The sequence below is a fragment of the Sinocyclocheilus grahami genome, unplaced genomic scaffold (genome assembly GCF_001515645.1).
Source record: "Sinocyclocheilus grahami isolate Dianchi unplaced genomic scaffold, SAMN03320097.WGS_v1.1 scaffold255.1, whole genome shotgun sequence".
Taxonomy (NCBI): Eukaryota; Metazoa; Chordata; class Actinopteri; order Cypriniformes; family Cyprinidae; genus Sinocyclocheilus; species Sinocyclocheilus grahami.
In genome coordinates, this window is record NW_015505434.1 from 16,124 (window position 1) to 33,816 (window position 17,693).

At 39.3% G+C, this 17,693-nt stretch overlaps 1 protein-coding gene across 1 annotated transcript in view; it reads right to left on the reverse strand.

Moving 5' to 3' along the window:
- Positions 1 to 17,693, reverse strand: part of LOC107598754 (polypeptide N-acetylgalactosaminyltransferase-like 6) — a 243,117-nt gene that overhangs the window by 2,801 nt on the left and 222,623 nt on the right. The window contains exons 8-11 of the mRNA XM_016290190.1: positions 6,943 to 7,060; positions 4,953 to 5,060; positions 1,083 to 1,199; positions 726 to 875 (exon numbers count right to left, since the gene is read on the reverse strand). Of these exons, the coding sequence (XP_016145676.1) occupies positions 726 to 875; positions 1,083 to 1,199; positions 4,953 to 5,060; positions 6,943 to 7,060 (493 nt within the window). The remainder of the gene's footprint in view (positions 1 to 725; positions 876 to 1,082; positions 1,200 to 4,952; positions 5,061 to 6,942; positions 7,061 to 17,693) is intronic.

The following is a 17,693-nucleotide window of genomic DNA, read 5'->3' on the forward strand; positions in this document are numbered from 1 at the left end:
TATATATATATATATATATATATATATATATATATATATATATATATACTGTATATTCGTTTTCTTAACGTTATACAACATTTAAAAAATATATATTTAGTTAATCTAAAGGCTTATGCAATCATCTAAAGGCTTATGTATAAAACCTTTCTCAAGACATCAATCATTTTTTTGTATTTATGTATATTAATTTAAAGTCATATGCATCAATGCATACATGCAAACATATATTTACATTCTCTCAAAAACAGTTTTTGAGAGAATGTAATAAAAAAATATATTTATTTAGTTATTTATTATTTATTCATATATGTATTTATTTATATTACTCTAAATACTTATGCATACATGCACATATATAGTTACATTTTCTCAAACAATTAGAAAACCTTTTAAAAATATTTAGCGTTAATATGATATTTATTTATTTCATTTTTGTCATTTTTATTTTTTTTCTGAGAACACAGAAATGTTTATTTTTGCCTACAGAGCGTGTAGTTACTGCATCCACCAGCAGGGGCTCACAGGGTCATGCTGACTAGACAGACCTTGACCCCAGACCTGTAATCTAGGCAAAGGCAAGCTTTGAAGAAGCTACTTGAAAGACGTTAAAACAAGATATTTTTGATATGTTTAAGTTTTTAGTCACTACGTACAGTAATTCTCATACATATGTGGTATTTCATAAGAATGAGTAGCTATGTTCACATTTTTGACTGCATTACCTTCCTGTAGCTCCAGTGCTGGTTGCCTTTCATGCCATGACAGTCATACAGGGTGATGGGGCTATTCTGACTAATAGCATCAAAGCAGAATTTTCTGGTGTGCAGGGGATCCCCAGGCCTGATGTCCTCTCTCCAACCAAACGTGAAAATCTAACCACCACAGGAAACAGCAATTCTCTTAATTTCAAGGAGATTATCACAGAATGAGCTTCATGTCATGCTATCATGTCTTCAAAGTATCAGTTAGTTTTTAGAGTGTTGCTTAAGAAATTACATGAGCATCTAATGCTGTTCACATTATTCACACAAATCAGTACTAAGCAATGCAGGATAGTGTACAGAATAGGAGCCTTATACCTGCTCATGTGCCCATGTTCGCTCCGCACCCTCTTTCAGACAAGTATCCAGACGCAGCTCGGTGCCCGTGGAGCCATGTTTAGAGTCGATGCACAAACCAGATGCTGCATTACGGATCTATTGACAGAGAAACAGATTTGCTGAATGCCACCCATCAATTGCACAAGGATTTAACAAGGTTAGCTTTAGCATTGTCATTGTATCTAACAGTTCAAGAACAAGGAATTGAAGATCAAAAAGTTTGTAAGACAAATCTGTACTGTAATACACACATAAGCACTGTTTCAAAACCTAGTGAGCTGCCTCACTGCCTGTAGTGTCTGCATAGGCAGCTGTGTTTGAAGGTAGCATCCTAACAGTCATGGAAATCATGGATTTGGACACAGCTAGGAACTCCACACATACAAATAGCGCTCCACACACAACATGTTTTAACTAATGTCAATACAGGCAACGTGAGAATAATACTTTAATACGCATAATACTAATACTTTTTTATTTTCAGTTGATAAATATTGTAAGTTTATTATGTAATTTATCAATACTGAATAAAGTATACATGGTTCAACAATAAGGAATGTTCTGCCCTGCCAAACTAAGCCCACCACCACCACAAAAAAAGTATTAATTTATATATATTTTTTAAAAAGTGCCAGAAATATTTATATTTTTCATATTATTATTATTATTATTATATAAATAAATAAATTACAATTATTATTTTTATTATACATAATTTAAGTCCACAGAATACTTTTGCTAAAAACATTATTGGTTATTAATTTCTATTCCAGTTATTCATGTTGACTAATTTTGGTCTTTATTGCAATTTCAACAAAACCTCAATATACTATACTATACTATACTGGAACAGATATTATATTAGCAACATTTCAATATTCTTTATCAACAAATGTTGCCTGAGATTTGACAGTTCTGTGAATATTAAAATGTCTAAAATGATGCATATTAATGAACTGAGAATGTCAAAAGCATGTGTAAATTCTTTCTATTACTAAATATTTACACAAGGTATGTGGTTTACACTATTTAGATGTGATAGAAAAGTACTTCCTGACAATAACAATCACCTCTACGGTGCTCTTGAATGTGGATTCAAGGTACAGTTAGCCAAAAGTTTCACTTCTTCCACAACTGTGCAGTGAGGTACAATACGACCCCTGGTCTTCAATCTTTTCAAGTGCTAAATTGGCCTATTTAAATAATGATTCATTCTAAATACACCTGTTCACAAAGACGTGCGCACTTTCCCCACTGCATGAACTCCAGAGAGTTCCACTGCCCCTTGTCCTTATATTGGTCTCTTTTTTTCATTTTTTGATTGGCTGTCCAGGTCGACTAATTTTCTTTAAGGCATTCAGGTGTACTGACTGTTGTCACAGTGCAGCTCAATAATGCATGAGCAGCTGGAGCCACTGCCTCCTGAGCAGACATATGAGTTTAAACCAAAGCTGAAAACCAATACAATCAGAGTGATTTCTACAGCAGATGGACACAATCTTTCTGAGATGGGTGAGGACAATGCATCACATCAGAATGAAATTTCCTAACCCTTGTGTTGGTCTTTATTTATTATTCAACACTTTACTGCTTATTATTTATGGGAAAGGAAATGGTGCACCCGATTTGATCTGTGATTTCTTTTCAAATGAGCTGGATTGGAGAATCGAGCGAGGACATGTCTGACAAATGGAACCAAATGAAAGTGAAAAGCAAGGTCACACCAAGCTCTGCCTTGCCAGCTTATTCTTAAATGCTTATTTTTGTCCCTGAGGTTATAAAAAGAAAACATGTTTAATTCATTTTCTTGTCTATTAGCAGCCTCTCGCTCTCTTTTGGACCTTCCTTGCGCCTGCCGTCGAGTGATGTTTTCAGGATGAATTATTTGACTTGTTCAACACGATAACAAAGACATGCATTAGAACATAATTTACTGCTGGATGCAAGCAATTTACTACCCACTTCTATGAAGTGCTATAAATGAACAGCTATAAATGTGTTCCAATATGTTTTAAGAAGCTCAAAGCCACTATTGTGGCTTTTCGAAAGCCTCTGTTCTCTTAATTTCTAAAGTTTTTCTAGAATTCAGCAGGAGGTTGTGCTGATTAGAAAGAAACAGCAAGAACATTCCTCTTGCATCATTGTAAGTGCTGCTAAAGTCAAATCATCAGCGCCTACTACCCTTTCATGGTTTAGCACTTTTTTTGTGGTGCACAAAAGAAGTAAATTTACTTCATTTTTTTATTTATAATATTTACACCACAAAATAAAGCATGAATATAAATTAAAACATAGGAGGCTACCCTAGAAGAGTGCATGTAATCACAAACCCTTTTGAGGTAAATGCAGCAGAATCAGACCAAATCTGCATGGGTCTCTCCTCTCTTCTTCCTCTCAAGCCACAGGAAACCTAACAAGTGCATTTACACTATAACAGCCTTTGGCAGCAATGGCTATGAGCATAAAAGTGGCTGAAAAGTCTGCTGATTGCATTATTCAAAGTATTTGGGTGTATTGAAGAGGCAAAGAAACAGCTGTGGGGGAGAGAGAGAGAGTATATATGCATGCAGGTGGGCGAGTGGCATATGGCTGACAGCCTGCTTACACATTTCGCTGCCCTGTCAGCTGGAGGTCAGGCTGACCGTGACCCCTGTCCTTTGCTGAAAATGCCTACAAGGACCCGTTTCATTCCTTAGCTACCCCTCTCTCGCTCTCTGTCATGGCCCATGGGGGTGGCTTCGAAAGTCTAATGAGGCTCTTTTATTGAACAATACATCAGGCGGGGTGACAGTTGGCCGCACGAGCAGACCAGCTTGAGAGCATGACGTATGAAGCTATCAGCCTGATGGTCAAATTACTATCATTTCGCCTCAGGACAGAAGATATTTACCATGCATAAATTTCCCTCGAGCAAGGTTCCCCAGCCGCACACACACAGCCTTTTCCTTTTTACTATATTTACGTCGTTAATGCAGAGCGAGCCAATAAGTGAAACAAACGGCATGTTGTCGGGTAATGGACTTTTTTGGGCCGCCTCCACTGAAACATTTTAAACCAAAAGGCAGTTTCCATTACTACCTCAGTGGCTACGTTTACATGCACAATTTTGGTTCAATCGAACTGAATTCATTCTGATTGATGAATCTGAATGTAGTGTTTACATGAACGCTAAATAAAGTGATCGGGTTGATGTGCGCGTTTATATGTCACAAGCTTCAAATCGGAATAGATTTTTTTGGACATGCGCACACTGCACAAATATAGAGTTGCTCACTGTTTGCACATAACCACTCTCCTACACGGTTTCTTTATTTGTTTTTAACAGCGGAATTAATATTGATCCATTTATGGATAAATATACATATAAACCACTGTGCCGTGTTGCTCATATTTATCACGCAGTAAAAATGCCCCTCCCCGCGCCCAAAACGGGTTGCCTCTGGATGAGAATCCAAAACAAGGACTGGTGGGAGCTTGTCCTGCTCCACTTCACAGTTGCAGAATGAAAGGAGAGTTTTATAATGACACGGATTTATACAACACTTTATTCAAAAGGTAGAGCCGTTCTTTCCGCACGTCATAACGCTATTTCTGTGTCATTGCACATGCGCAGTCGTATATATAGATAGATTTATACTAATTTTTATATTTATATATACACACGCTGTCAAGAGCAAAGTGCTACCTGTAATCTCTATACTATTTGTCTCTTATCATGTGTGCAGAATATAAATAAGATAATCTTAGGAACATTGTGAATCTAGAGCATTATAAACTAGCAAAATTGGGCCACTGCAGAGAAACACGCTATCCTTTCTCATTTGGAAGGATAGTGGAAGTTCTACTCACTCTTGCCAGGCTGGTCCCTGAAGGCACCTTGTAGGGGACGTACTTCCTGTAGATGTGGCCCACCCTCGAACAAGGTACATCATACATGCTGCCTCCGCACATCCACACCTGAAAAACCACATACACACACACATTTATACTACATCACAGTACATACAGAGTTGTCTCTATCCTGCATTCTCTCAGACAGTTGAAAAAGCTCAAAAAGCCTCATGCATCACATCCCTGTGAGCTCCTACACAGGCAGGCTGGGTAGGTCTCAGTGGGAATATGCGGAGACTAGCTAGAAATATTGCTATGCTTCCACATCATACCAGCAACAAGCAACGTCCTCGCTGTGGGCTCCAATTACGGATCGACTGGCATCCACTGAAGGAAAGAACCAGAGTGTTTCCAACTGCCTCACGCTTGTGTCTCTACTGTTCCTCTTTAAACCAAAAGAAAAAAGAGATAAAGAAAGAAAGCAGGGTGTTCAATATGCTTCCCTTCCCATCTCTCTCTTTCTGTTCTACTAAGGCCAAGGCTTTGATATGCCTGTCTGTATCGAGTATTGGCTCAGGCATGGTGGAGTGTGGACTTGGCCAGGGCTACTGACACACAGAGGGAGGTGAGAAGGCAGGGGGGAGGAGGGCTTCTAGTTGGACAAGTTGAGTCTGATGGTTTCTCTCTTCCGCGGTCACCCGCTGGGTTCAAGAGAGCTGTCTGCAGATATCAAACTGCACAGACCTATCTCTCCTGCCAGGCAGCGGGTTAGCGGTCAAGCTAACTTCACAGACCCCATCGTTATGGGGAGAGAATCGTTCGAGACATCAGTGCTACAATGCGAGCAAGAAAAAGCCCCTGCTGATCCCTCATTTGAGGATAAAAGAGGAAGTCATGTAACAAATGAAGTTTTAGGAATCATTTTCACACTTTTTTCCACAGCCTTTTTTATCATGAAGCATGAAGGGAGTCAGCCATGGCAGGACTTTAGATATTAAGATGATTTGAATTGCATTTAGAAAGCTGCCTACATCGAACAGATGGATGAAACTTGGACGGAGCGTGGCAGGCAACCAATCAATGGGATGATGCCAGGCCCAATCAGCCCCGGTTTTTATTTCAGTTTGTAGTTGCATGTTGGTTCCGGATGGAGACACTGTGTTACAGTACTAAAGTTTTCAAATGGACTGTTGTTTGCTATTTTACTACCATATTTCAAGGTCTAGTGTGAATGGTACAACTTTATAACAAACAGCAACAGGCACATACTGTGCATAAAAGGAAATAATAATAATAAAAAAAACTGTCAAACAGCCGGTTTAGCCTCTAAACTATTTTTGCGGTTGCCATAGTTACTAGAGAGGCGCAGCGGATAGTGTTCCAATAACAAAGTTCAGTGCCAGCACAAGTGAGAGTCTAATGAAAAAGAGTGGGGTGGCAGGTATGTCAGAACTGATAAATAGAACACTTCCTCACATCCATCGGCGCCAGTTTTGGCCCCGCTAATCAAAACCGAATCACTTCAGAGCCACAGCCAATCACTGGATCACACAATCTAATTCGTTTCAGCAGTCTAGCCTATCTAAACACAAAAACACACGTGTTTTGGCCACTGGTGTGCTTTTGGCTCTGAGGCTTCGCTTAGTAACACAGTAAAGCAAATAACCTCTGCCGTTCAATCTCATTTGGACTTTATTGTTGAAAAGAATGAGAAAAGATTGGCTAGACAGACAGAGAGCACTTCACATTAAGTGTGAGAAAAATAATCTGGTATAGTTATAGTTAGAGGTTTGCAATGGATCAGGAGCAATGCGCTCTTGGATGTGGTTTTGGAGGGTGTGTCTTGAAATCCATTTAAATGCCTAGATTGCACAAAGCACTGTATCTTGTGTGAGTCTTATTTTGTTCTGAAAGGCCAAGAACAGGTAGCAACCTTCATAAGGTCTGTAAGAATTGATATATTATTTGCGAATTGCATAGAGGAATCGACCCAGATGCTTTAACTCACCTTGAAAGATATTTCAAACTGCTCACCGCCCCAGATCTCAAGGCCTGTGTCATATCCTCCCAACTCCCAGAACCACTGTCGATTTACAGCAAACAAGCCTCCGGCCATCACAGGAGACCTGCGGGAAGCAGAAAGACCAACATGCTCAGCCATGTCTTAGACTTCATACTGCATTTTTTTGGACAAAGTCTTAATAGAACCTGAAGGATAGTGTGCAGGAAGGACCACAAATTAAGGTCAAATAACCCCTGGGAAAGTCTGTGAGCATCAGGAAGGATCCGTTACTTAATATAAATGTATTTAATAAAATTCTTATGATGAATCACTTGTGTTATATTATTTCTCACTTGCAAATGGCTTTGGGTTAAATCAATAAATCAATGAATGTAAATAAGAATAAAATCTATATTGATGAGTAGGTGGATACACTAGGGCTTGCATGACTACTATTATTAGCAAACTGGTACAGCAAAGTCGTCGATTAGTCAGCGGGTCAATGTTTATCATATGTATATGACTCATAGTAAGTCATGCAACTTCAAATACATATCCAACACTGCACCGACAGAGTCTGTGCCAGAATAATGCTGCCTTACATTGTCATGATTAGTGCAAAAAACTGCTCACATATTTAACTTGGTTATCGTTTCTGACAAACTCGTGGCAACATCTGTTTATTTGTCATTAACTGTCAATTAAAACTATAATTCAATTGCATTTGAACTGAATTTGAACTGAGATAGCGAATAGGTTGCAGAATTGAAATCTGAATGCAAAGGAGCAGAATTTAAATAAACAGTATTTAAAGTAATTCATCTACTTTTTTCCATCGACTTTTTTTTGTTTTTAAAATTAGCAATCCTTGAAAACAGTTTTAAAAACCTTGAATTTTGAAAGTTTATAGGCCTTGCAGAGATGACAGACAGATAGCTTTGCCGTCACAGAAACAAATGACATTTTAAAACAGACAAAAGTTATTTTAATAAATAGATAGATATAGACAGACAGACAGACAGACAGATAGATAGATAGATAGATAGATAGATAGATAGATAGATATAGATAAAATATAGATTCAGAACATGACAAAGTAAATTATGCACCATCATGATCACATCATGATTACAATGTCAGATGCCAGACGGTGGCAACATCTGTTTATTTGTCATTAACTGTCAATTAAAACTATAATTCAATTGCATTTGAACTGAATTTGAACTGAGATAGCGAATAGGTTGCAGAATTGAAATCTGAATGCAAAGGAGCAGAATTTAAATAAACAGTATTTAAAGTAATTCATCTACTTTTTTCCATCGACTTTTTTTTGTTTTTAAAATTAGCAATCCTTGAAAACAGTTTTAAAAACCTTGAATTTTGAAAGTTTATAGGCCTTGCAGAGATGACAGACAGATAGCTTTGCCGTCACAGAAACAAATGACATTTTAAAACAGACAAAAGTTATTTTAATAAATAGATAGATATAGACAGACAGACAGACAGACAGACAGATAGATAGATAGATATAGATAAAATATAGATTCAGAACATGACAAAGTAAATTATGCACCATCATGATCACATCATGATTACAATGTCAGTTGCCAGACGGTTTGTGTGTACTGTGACAGGATCCAGTGGGCATCCCTCCTGCACATCACACTGTACAGAAGCAGAGAATATAACACATGGAACCATCATAGCATGAATTAATAAGCTCATTTTACTTTCATGCATCTCCTCAAGCTTCTGTGTTTTGACAGGTGAATCCTAATCTACATCTGCAAACAGTCCCCGATGGTAGAATCAGACATAAGCTGCAAGCTGAATTTATTCTGCTCACAGTCCAGTCAAAATCACTTATGTGAAAAGTGAGATTTAGTGGCCAATTCAAGGCAGATCAAAGTGAGAGAGGCTTGCGGTAAAGCAGATGTCAACCAAACATGCTGATGAGTTGCTGTTATCCTCATTGTGCTATTTTCATTAATGCTTACTGTGCTTCCAAAACATCTATTCAGTCATTATATCACGTGCACTTACGGGGCTTAAGCCTGCCAATGGGGTTTGAGAGGGGATACTGATGGATTTAATGGATCTCTCCACTTGTTCAGTGGCGTTTGAATCCCGAGACTTGGCTAAAGCAGACATGAAGCGGTACAAAGTGTCTGTTGGTAGTGCAATCTTTTAATAGAGCATGTGGGATAAAATATGGTAATGCAAGGGCTGGAATGACAGCATGTTTTGGGATTATGGTTATGCATATACTGCACTTGCACACTGCACAGACGACAGAGAGCCCTGGTTTGAGAGAGGATTTGTGGTGGATTTATTTATTCAGCTGAAATGATCTATGGGCGGATATTTCATCCGTCATTGGTGGTAGTGGTGCGGGTGGCAGGCCTCATTTATTCATCATGAGTGGCCTTTACACAGTCAGTGAAATTGACAACTGTATTGGTATGGTAACACTTTAGAATAGGGAACAGTTATTCAACTATGACTTTTCCCTCAATAAATAAATTCCTAATTTGCTGCTTATTAATAGTTAGTAAGGTAGTTGTTAAGTTTATGTATTGAGTATGATTATAGGAATGTAGAATAAGGTCGTGTAGATTAATGCATTAATATTTGCTTGATTAGTACTAATAAATGGCTAATATTCTAGTAATATGCATGCTAATAAGCAACTAGTTAAGAGACCCTAAAAAAAATGTGTTACCCTGTATTTACTAAGAGGTGTAACTCTCGAATTGTCCTCTTCAAACTGTTTGAATAAACCAAAAAAGCAAAGTCAAGCCTAATATAGATAATACAGGAATAATGGGTATAATTTGAATCAATGTGCCCTGAGAAATCTAAAAACACTAGTCTCATGAATTTAGGCAAACGTATTACCAAAAATAAACCTACATACTGTTAAAAAGTTTGTGGTTGTAAGTTTTTGAAATAAGTCTCTTATGCTCAGTAAGGCTGCATTTATTTGATAAAAAAAATGGTACAGTAATATAATTTGATTACAATTTTAGTCAACTCTTTTCTATTTTAATATATTTTAAAATATTATTTATTTTTGTGATGGCAGAGCTGTATTTTCAGCAGCCATTACTCCAGTTTTCAATTTCACATGATCCTTCAGAAATAATTATAATACGCAAATTTTCTGTTCAAGAAACATTAATTATTTTTATCAGTGTGTCATGGTCGGTGGTAGTGTGAGGAGAGCTAACGAGGAGAACTAAACAAAGGGATTTACTCTTGTCACAAGGAATCACACGTAGCACGAGAAGACATCAACATACAATTCCAGACATGGGAGAACTGAACGGGCTAGAACTAAATAGGGTAGATAACGAGGGGCACACAGGTGATGGGGATAACTAACAACAAGGAACAGGTGATACTAATAATGTGAAAAGGAACTGGAAGGACCAAATAAGGAAGGGCGCCCTGGAGGCTGGTGCAGGACTGGAACTGGGCCAAGACAACGAGAGCCTCTAGGGCGGATCAGGAAGCCATGGCGGAGCAGGCAGTTTGGGTTGCCATGGCGGAGCCGGGGACTCGGGAGGCCATGGCGGATCAGGGGGCTCGGGAGGCCATGGCGGAGCCGGGGAATCGGGAGCCCTCCGTGGGCTTAACGGGGAAACGGAAGCCCTCCCTGGGCTTAACGGGGAAACAGGAGCCCTCCCTGGGCTTAACGGGGAAACAGGAGCCCTCCCTGGGCTTAACGGGGAAACAGGAGCCCTCCCTGGGCTTAACGGGGAAGCAGGAGCCCTCCCTGGGCTTAACGGGGAAGCAGGAGCTCTCCGTGGGCTACACTCGGGAACAGGAGCCCTTCCTGGGCTGAACTGGGGATCAGGGTAGTGGACGTGGTGCTGGCACTGGAGGGTGCTCTGGAGGAGCAGGCACAGCAAAGCGCTTTCGAGGAGCCGGCACCGGGAGGCACTCTGGAAGGCGCTTATGAGGAGCGGGCACTGGGGCTGGAACGACACTGGGCCCACATGAATGTATGGTGGGCTTGCCATATCGATGTCCGGCGGGCTTGCCATATTAACATCCGGCGGGCTTGCCTGAGGAACGGCCGGCTTACTTGACTCGGGAACGGCCAGCAGATAGTTCCCGGATCGTGATCGGAAGCTCTCCAGACACCGGATGACTCCCTCCTTCCAGCCGAGGTTGGTAGTGTCTGGGAGCTCCGCGGGACGATGGTAGGTTATCCCGATCCGGAACAGCGTCAGGAGGGTTTCTCCCTCGAGGGAGCTGGCGAGGGCGAGCGGCACGAACGCCCTCGTGTAGAGAATCCGGTCGGGGTTCGTCTGAGCCGCGGCGATTAACATCGCTCTTTCCTCCATTTGGACGGGGAGAAACGAACGGGAAAACAAAACAAAATCACTTTTCAAAAAACGAAAAACAAACACGGGTAGAAGGGGCGCCTTACTGTCACTTTTAGGTCTGGAATTCTGTCACGGTCAGTGGATGAGGTAGTGTGAGGAACGAGGAGACCAGGAGTACTAAACAAAGGGATTTATTCTTGTCACAGGGAATCACACGTAGCACGAGGAGAAGACATCAACATACAATTCCAGACAAGGGAGAACTGAACGGGCTAGAACTAAATAGGTTAGATAACGAGGGGCAGACAGGTGATGGGGATAACTAATAACAAGGAACAGGTGATACTAATAATGTGAAAAGGAACTGGAAGGACCAAATAAGGAAAACAGGAACTCAATGGGAACATACACGTGACACAATGTTGAAAGCTTAATATTTTTGTGGATACCATGAACATTTTTTTCAGGATTATATGATAAGAAAGTTCAAAACAACAGCATTTATTTGAAACAGAAATATTTTTGTAATATTTTGTGTGTCGTGGACAATGTCTCCACTGTCATTTTGATTAATTTAATTGCTGTATTACCTTCTTTAATTACTGACCCCAAACCTTTGAGTTGCTGTGCCAAAATTACTAGGGGACCCTTAATCCATCATAGAAATGACTTATACTGTTATGTTTCAATACACCAAACCATTGCAAAAAACAGCCTTAGTTTCTTATTGATATCTTCACTGTTCACTTCATGAAACCATTTCTATGGAATGGTCAGCATTTAACAAGGATGAAAATGGCAAAGTACTGTGTACTGTGTCCGCTCGGGACTTGATTTAAACTAAGCAGGACCAAAATATTATGGATGGCTGAAAGCAGGAGAACGGAGAGGAGAATGAACGAGAATGAGCAAGAGAGCGAAGACAAAGAGGCAAGCCATAAACAATAATTGGAGGAATGGGTTTGTGTAAAGACGGCCAAAGTAGATGAGCAGCATGGCGCCAAAATCTATTTACTCTCACGTAATACTCTGGCCTGCTTCCTTCCTATTTAATAAGGTGCTGAAATATAACAGTCTACTCAATTAAGGCAGCTAATGGAGGAACAAGCACTCCACTGGAGAAATGACCATGTTGCTTTTCTTCCCTTCCACCGCCAATAACAGCAGCTCCAGCTGAAATCGTGTCATGGTGGACATGGTCCTGGAATGGACACTTGTGTCTTGGCTATTGCAGACAATGACTCGTTGGCTGTGGGGTTCGCCGATGGTTTATTTGATCAGTTGGGCACCCAGCTAGGAGACTCAGGCAGAAAGAAACAGAATCACTCAGACATCAGGAGAGGCAGGAATCAGCGATGGGGATGATTGGAGCACCCGATCAACAGGCTCCGGGGAGCTCTGACGACTTGACAAGTTTTTTTTTTTTGACTGCTCTAGCCACAGCCAGGGCTCTTGATTGTGTTTGCACGTTCTCGTCTCCCAGTGTGTTCATGCATGCACAATGACACAGTCCATTTAGGATGTATCTGTTTTTCAATGTTCGGTCTCTTATTCAGACACAGAAGAGGGAGCTGATTACTTCAGGGGGCCGCTCGCTCGGTAAGGCTGCCGTGCGTGGTAAATATAAGGATAGGAACAGCTGCGGTGGCTGTATTGATTGGCTATTTAGGCCTTGGTCTGAGGGGAGAGTGTGGGTCGATGTGGTGGTTGGAGTGTCAGTATGTGTGACGGAAAGGCAGGTGAAGGAAGCAGAGAAACCTCACATCAGGAGTGTTCTGCACCACTGGAGCATACCATCAGGTCAAATACCTTACTACAGAAGAAGAGAGAGATAAGGAGAGAGAGAAAGATGAGAGAGAGCGAGTGAGAGAGAGAGAGAGAGAGAAATAGGGAGGCCCTCTTGGATGTAAACCCCCTAGCTAAGTATAAATCTAACAAGATGAGCCCTTCCTGTGAGGCGATGTGGAGTGAAATTGAACACGGAGGGGATCTGTATGATTTTGCCTGGAGCGAGGAGGGATTTTAATATGGAAAGTTTGAATGTTGTGCATTCTCTTTACACTAAAATCGCTCCGATACACGGGCACAGTGTGTTAACAGACTGTAATGCAACAGCTTGTCTGAAAGAAACATGTATAATTCTGTTATGCATATAATTAGAAAGACAAATTTACGACTGAGAGTGAATGTGATCATTTATTGTGGAATTTAAAAAGATGTGTCAAGAAAAAATTGTGTACCTTTAAATAGTCCACCCAAAAATGAATATTCTGTCATTATTTACTTACTCTCATGTCATTCCATATTACTTATATTCTTCTGCAGAACATAAAAGAAGATATTTTGAACAATGTTGGAAACCACACAATTTTGGTTACTTTAAATTCCATTGAACAGGCAACATTGAGAAATTTCTCAAAATATCTTATTTTATGTCCCACATAAGAAAGGAAGGAAGTCAAATAGGTTTGGAGCGAGGCAAGGATAAGTAAATGATGGCAGATTTTTTTATATTTGGGTGAACTATAACACATGCAAATAAAATCTTAACCAGGCACAATGTGACTCGATTCCAGCTACAAGCAATTTGTCTGTTCACGTTGAAAGCAAAAAGAGGTGTGGTGCAAAACAATCAATCACAAAACACAGCCTCTTTTTGTGCACTCAGCATAAAACTAAATACACCTACCTTGTATTTTCATGACTTTATGACTTAATCAGATGTGATTTTTTGTAATGTTTTTTTTTTCTTGAGGAACTTAAGGAATTTGTGATGAGATATCTGTTTCTGAACTTTCACAATCAATTTCTCTTCAGCCATGTTGGACATTTAACATACATGAGAATTCTGTGTGGGCGGGTAAACGGTGCGACACCACAGAAATGGAAACTAATGGTAGTGGCAACTTTCTAAGAGTTGAAGTGTAAAAGTGACAGCACACTAATTAAACAGTGCTGCTGAAAATGTCTTATGCTTAAAAAAGTACATATTTAGATAAAATAAGAATCCTTCATGACCCAATTGTGTTTAAGAAAACAAGAAGAAAAGGGCAGCATTGCCTTCATTTTAAACATTCTGTTTAAGACACAGGAACGCTTCTACGGCCCAATGATAATTCAGTATGGGCGGGGCTAACTGGTGCAAGAAATGTAAACCAAGTGACCAAAATGACAAAATGTAATGACACTCGATGCTTGTCAAACTAGGCTTGTTTGGACCAAAACAATTATACTTTTTACTAGAGTTGGGGTAATCGGACTCATACTCGGACTCGAGTCTGGTCTCGAGTAAAACTTTTTAAAGGACTCGGACTTGTCACAGACTCGGATGCATTTTTACTCAGACTTGACTCGGAAAATATGTCCCAGTCCAGGGACAGTTGACGGAAATGTCACTGACTCAATGCATTATCACAAAAGTGATATTCAGTATTTGCATGTGTTTTTAAGTCTTGTCCAGTACATGAAAGCCGACGGGTTTCTGTGCTCACACACCGAAAGTGTGCTCACAGAATAATGTGCCTCTCAGTCAGCGTGCGAATGCCGAGTTCTCTTTCGCTTAAGTTCTCTTAAAGGGATAGTTCACCCAAAAATGAAAATGTTATGTTTATCTGCTTACCCCCAGGGCATCCAAGATGTAGGTGACTTTGTTTCTTCAGTAGAATACAAACAAAGATTTTTAACTAAAACCGTTGCAGTCTGTCAAGTCTTATAATGGAAGTGGACGGAATCACGGCTTTGAGAGTAAAAAAAAACATACACAAACAAAACCAAATTAAACCCTGCGGCTCATGACGATACATTGATGTGTAAAGACACGAAACGATTGGTCTGTGCAAGAAACTGAACAGTATTTATATAGTTTTTTACCTCTGATGCACTGCAATGTCTGAACTGTTCCGAGTGCGTCCTCGACAGCCGGCGCGTGACGCGTCTTCTTCTTGCTTTACGGCGGATTGCAGACTTATAAGTGCATTACCGCCACCTATCTCTCAAATGGACCATTGTCACTCCTAACTGAGATTGTAGATAGAGTGTCAATGGTCCATTTGAGAGATAGGTGGCGGTAATACACTTATAAGTCTGCGATCCGCCGTAAAGCAAGAAGACATGTCACGCGCCGGCTGTCGAGGACGCGCTCAGGACAGTTCATACATTGCAGTGCATAAATACAATATAAATACTATTCAGTTTCTTGCACAGACCGATCGTTTCGAGTCTTTACACATCAATGTATCGTCACGAGCTGCAGGGTTTGATTTGATTTTTTACTCTCAAAGCCGTGATTCCCATTCATTCCATTATAAGACTGACAGACTGCAACGGTTTGAGTTAAAAATCTTCGTTTGTGTTCTACTGAAGAAACAAAGTCACCTACATCTTGGATGCCCTGGGGGTAAGCAGATAAACATAACATTTTCATTTTTGGGTGAACTATCCCTTTAAGTTCTGTTATTGCTACACACACAAAAAGTTATATCAAAATGCCTGTCTTGAAGACTATTCATGTAAATGAAGTCGGTTTTGTCTTAAGTGAACTTGAAATACGTATGTGTCAAAATATTTGATCTATGCGTCAGATCTTAAAGCAACAGCGTAAACCTGCAGCCGCCAACTGCGTCATAAATGATAATCAAACAAAAGAAAGGAGAAAATCACTCACTCACTGCTGTTGACTGAATCACTTAACGTTAATAAGAATCATCTATATTTAATGTATACAGTGAAGATTATTTTTTATATTTATTACTTCATGAAATGTCTGTAGTAGGCTATTTCTGTAGAAGCCTTTACTACTGAAAAACTTAAACTAAAAAAATATTTAATTTGTATTTTTAGTAATATATTTATTTATCATTTAGCTTGTAAGTAATACTTGGAGTGTTTACTTGCCTTCAGTAAGCTTGAGATTGTTTTATTATATTAGTTTATTATTTTTTGCTTTTGTATTAGTGGCAGTTTCTAGCTTCAAAGAAAAATCATTAATCTAACATCTTTTCAGCAATAGTTTTTATGGGTCCAAAGTCCAAAATCACCTTGGGTGTGAATTATTTTCTAATAATTCAACGACCCGTCATCAATTATTCCTTACATAATGTAATTTATTGTAATTAATGTAACTATAAATGCATTCAAAAATAAAACAGGTGTGAGTTGGCTGTGACTTATGGAAAGTATATATAGGGCTTTTATACACAGTGTGTGCCATTGTACAGACTAGGTTTATCCCTCACAGCCTCATTTTCATCCAAGAAAAAAATTCAAAATGCCCTGACTTAGGGGTCCGTGTACTTTGGCGTCCATTCATTTTTCTTTATTTTTTTAACCCAGAAATTAAAATGCCGTTTCTTCTTTAATGGTTCAAACACTGATGAATAGAATAAGCAGATGCAAACTAATTTTGATTATTCAAAATTCATATTTCATTAAAAAAATTATATAAAGCTTGTTTTTTTATTGAGATTATAGGTGCATTTTCTGCTCTTATGATCCCATATACCAAGATGCCTACTCCTTTACCCCCACCCTTGAATTTATACATTTACTTTAACAATTAATAAAGTCAAGTCCCACCCTTTAATTTTTCACATTCTAAAACCGGTTTCAGTCTGAAAAATGTCACAATACATAAATCAATTCAGCCATAAATTCGGTTACATGACTTTAGGTTTGCTAAGCAAAGCAGGACACTAATTATTAATCAAAAATCAAAATGGCAAGATGCAACAGAGGTTTGCTTTTGTTACATTTAAACGGATATTGCGTTTTTCTAGTTGTAAAGGTTAAAACAAAGTTAAGATACTAATAAATAATAGAGTTTCGTTGGACTCTGACTCGACTCGGACTCTGCTGTTTGAAACTCGGACTTGAGTCCGACTCGGCCCATTTTGGACTCAAGACTTGTCTCAAACTCGATTGGTTAAAGACTCGGACTCGACTTAAACACTAGTATTTGCTTATCATTTAAAAAGCATAAAAACTAAAATGTCCTGCTCAACTAGTATATTAGACCTCACTTTATAAAATCCAGTGTCACAAGATCACACAAGACTGCAACATTCTATACTGTATAGCATTACATGGACTGAAAATCAGAGCTTGAAGTGGAAACTCATTTATTGCCAGTCATTTAGATAGCATCTTGATTGTGTTTAATGAATTTGTGATATGAAACGTTGGCCATGCTGTTTATGCTCGCCTCTCATTTTTCCTAAAGGGAGGGTGAAGGAGATTTTTGTCGCCTCAAGCCTCATCTGTCCTTTTTCCAAAGCCGCCACCACCCTCCACCCCATTACAGAAATTCATTTTCATCATGCTGCGACAACTACAAGCGCTACAATCCAACGTAAATGGGTCATTCCTCAACTATGCAGCACATTTTTCATGTCCTCCTCATATTGGATGCAATATTAAACAATGCAA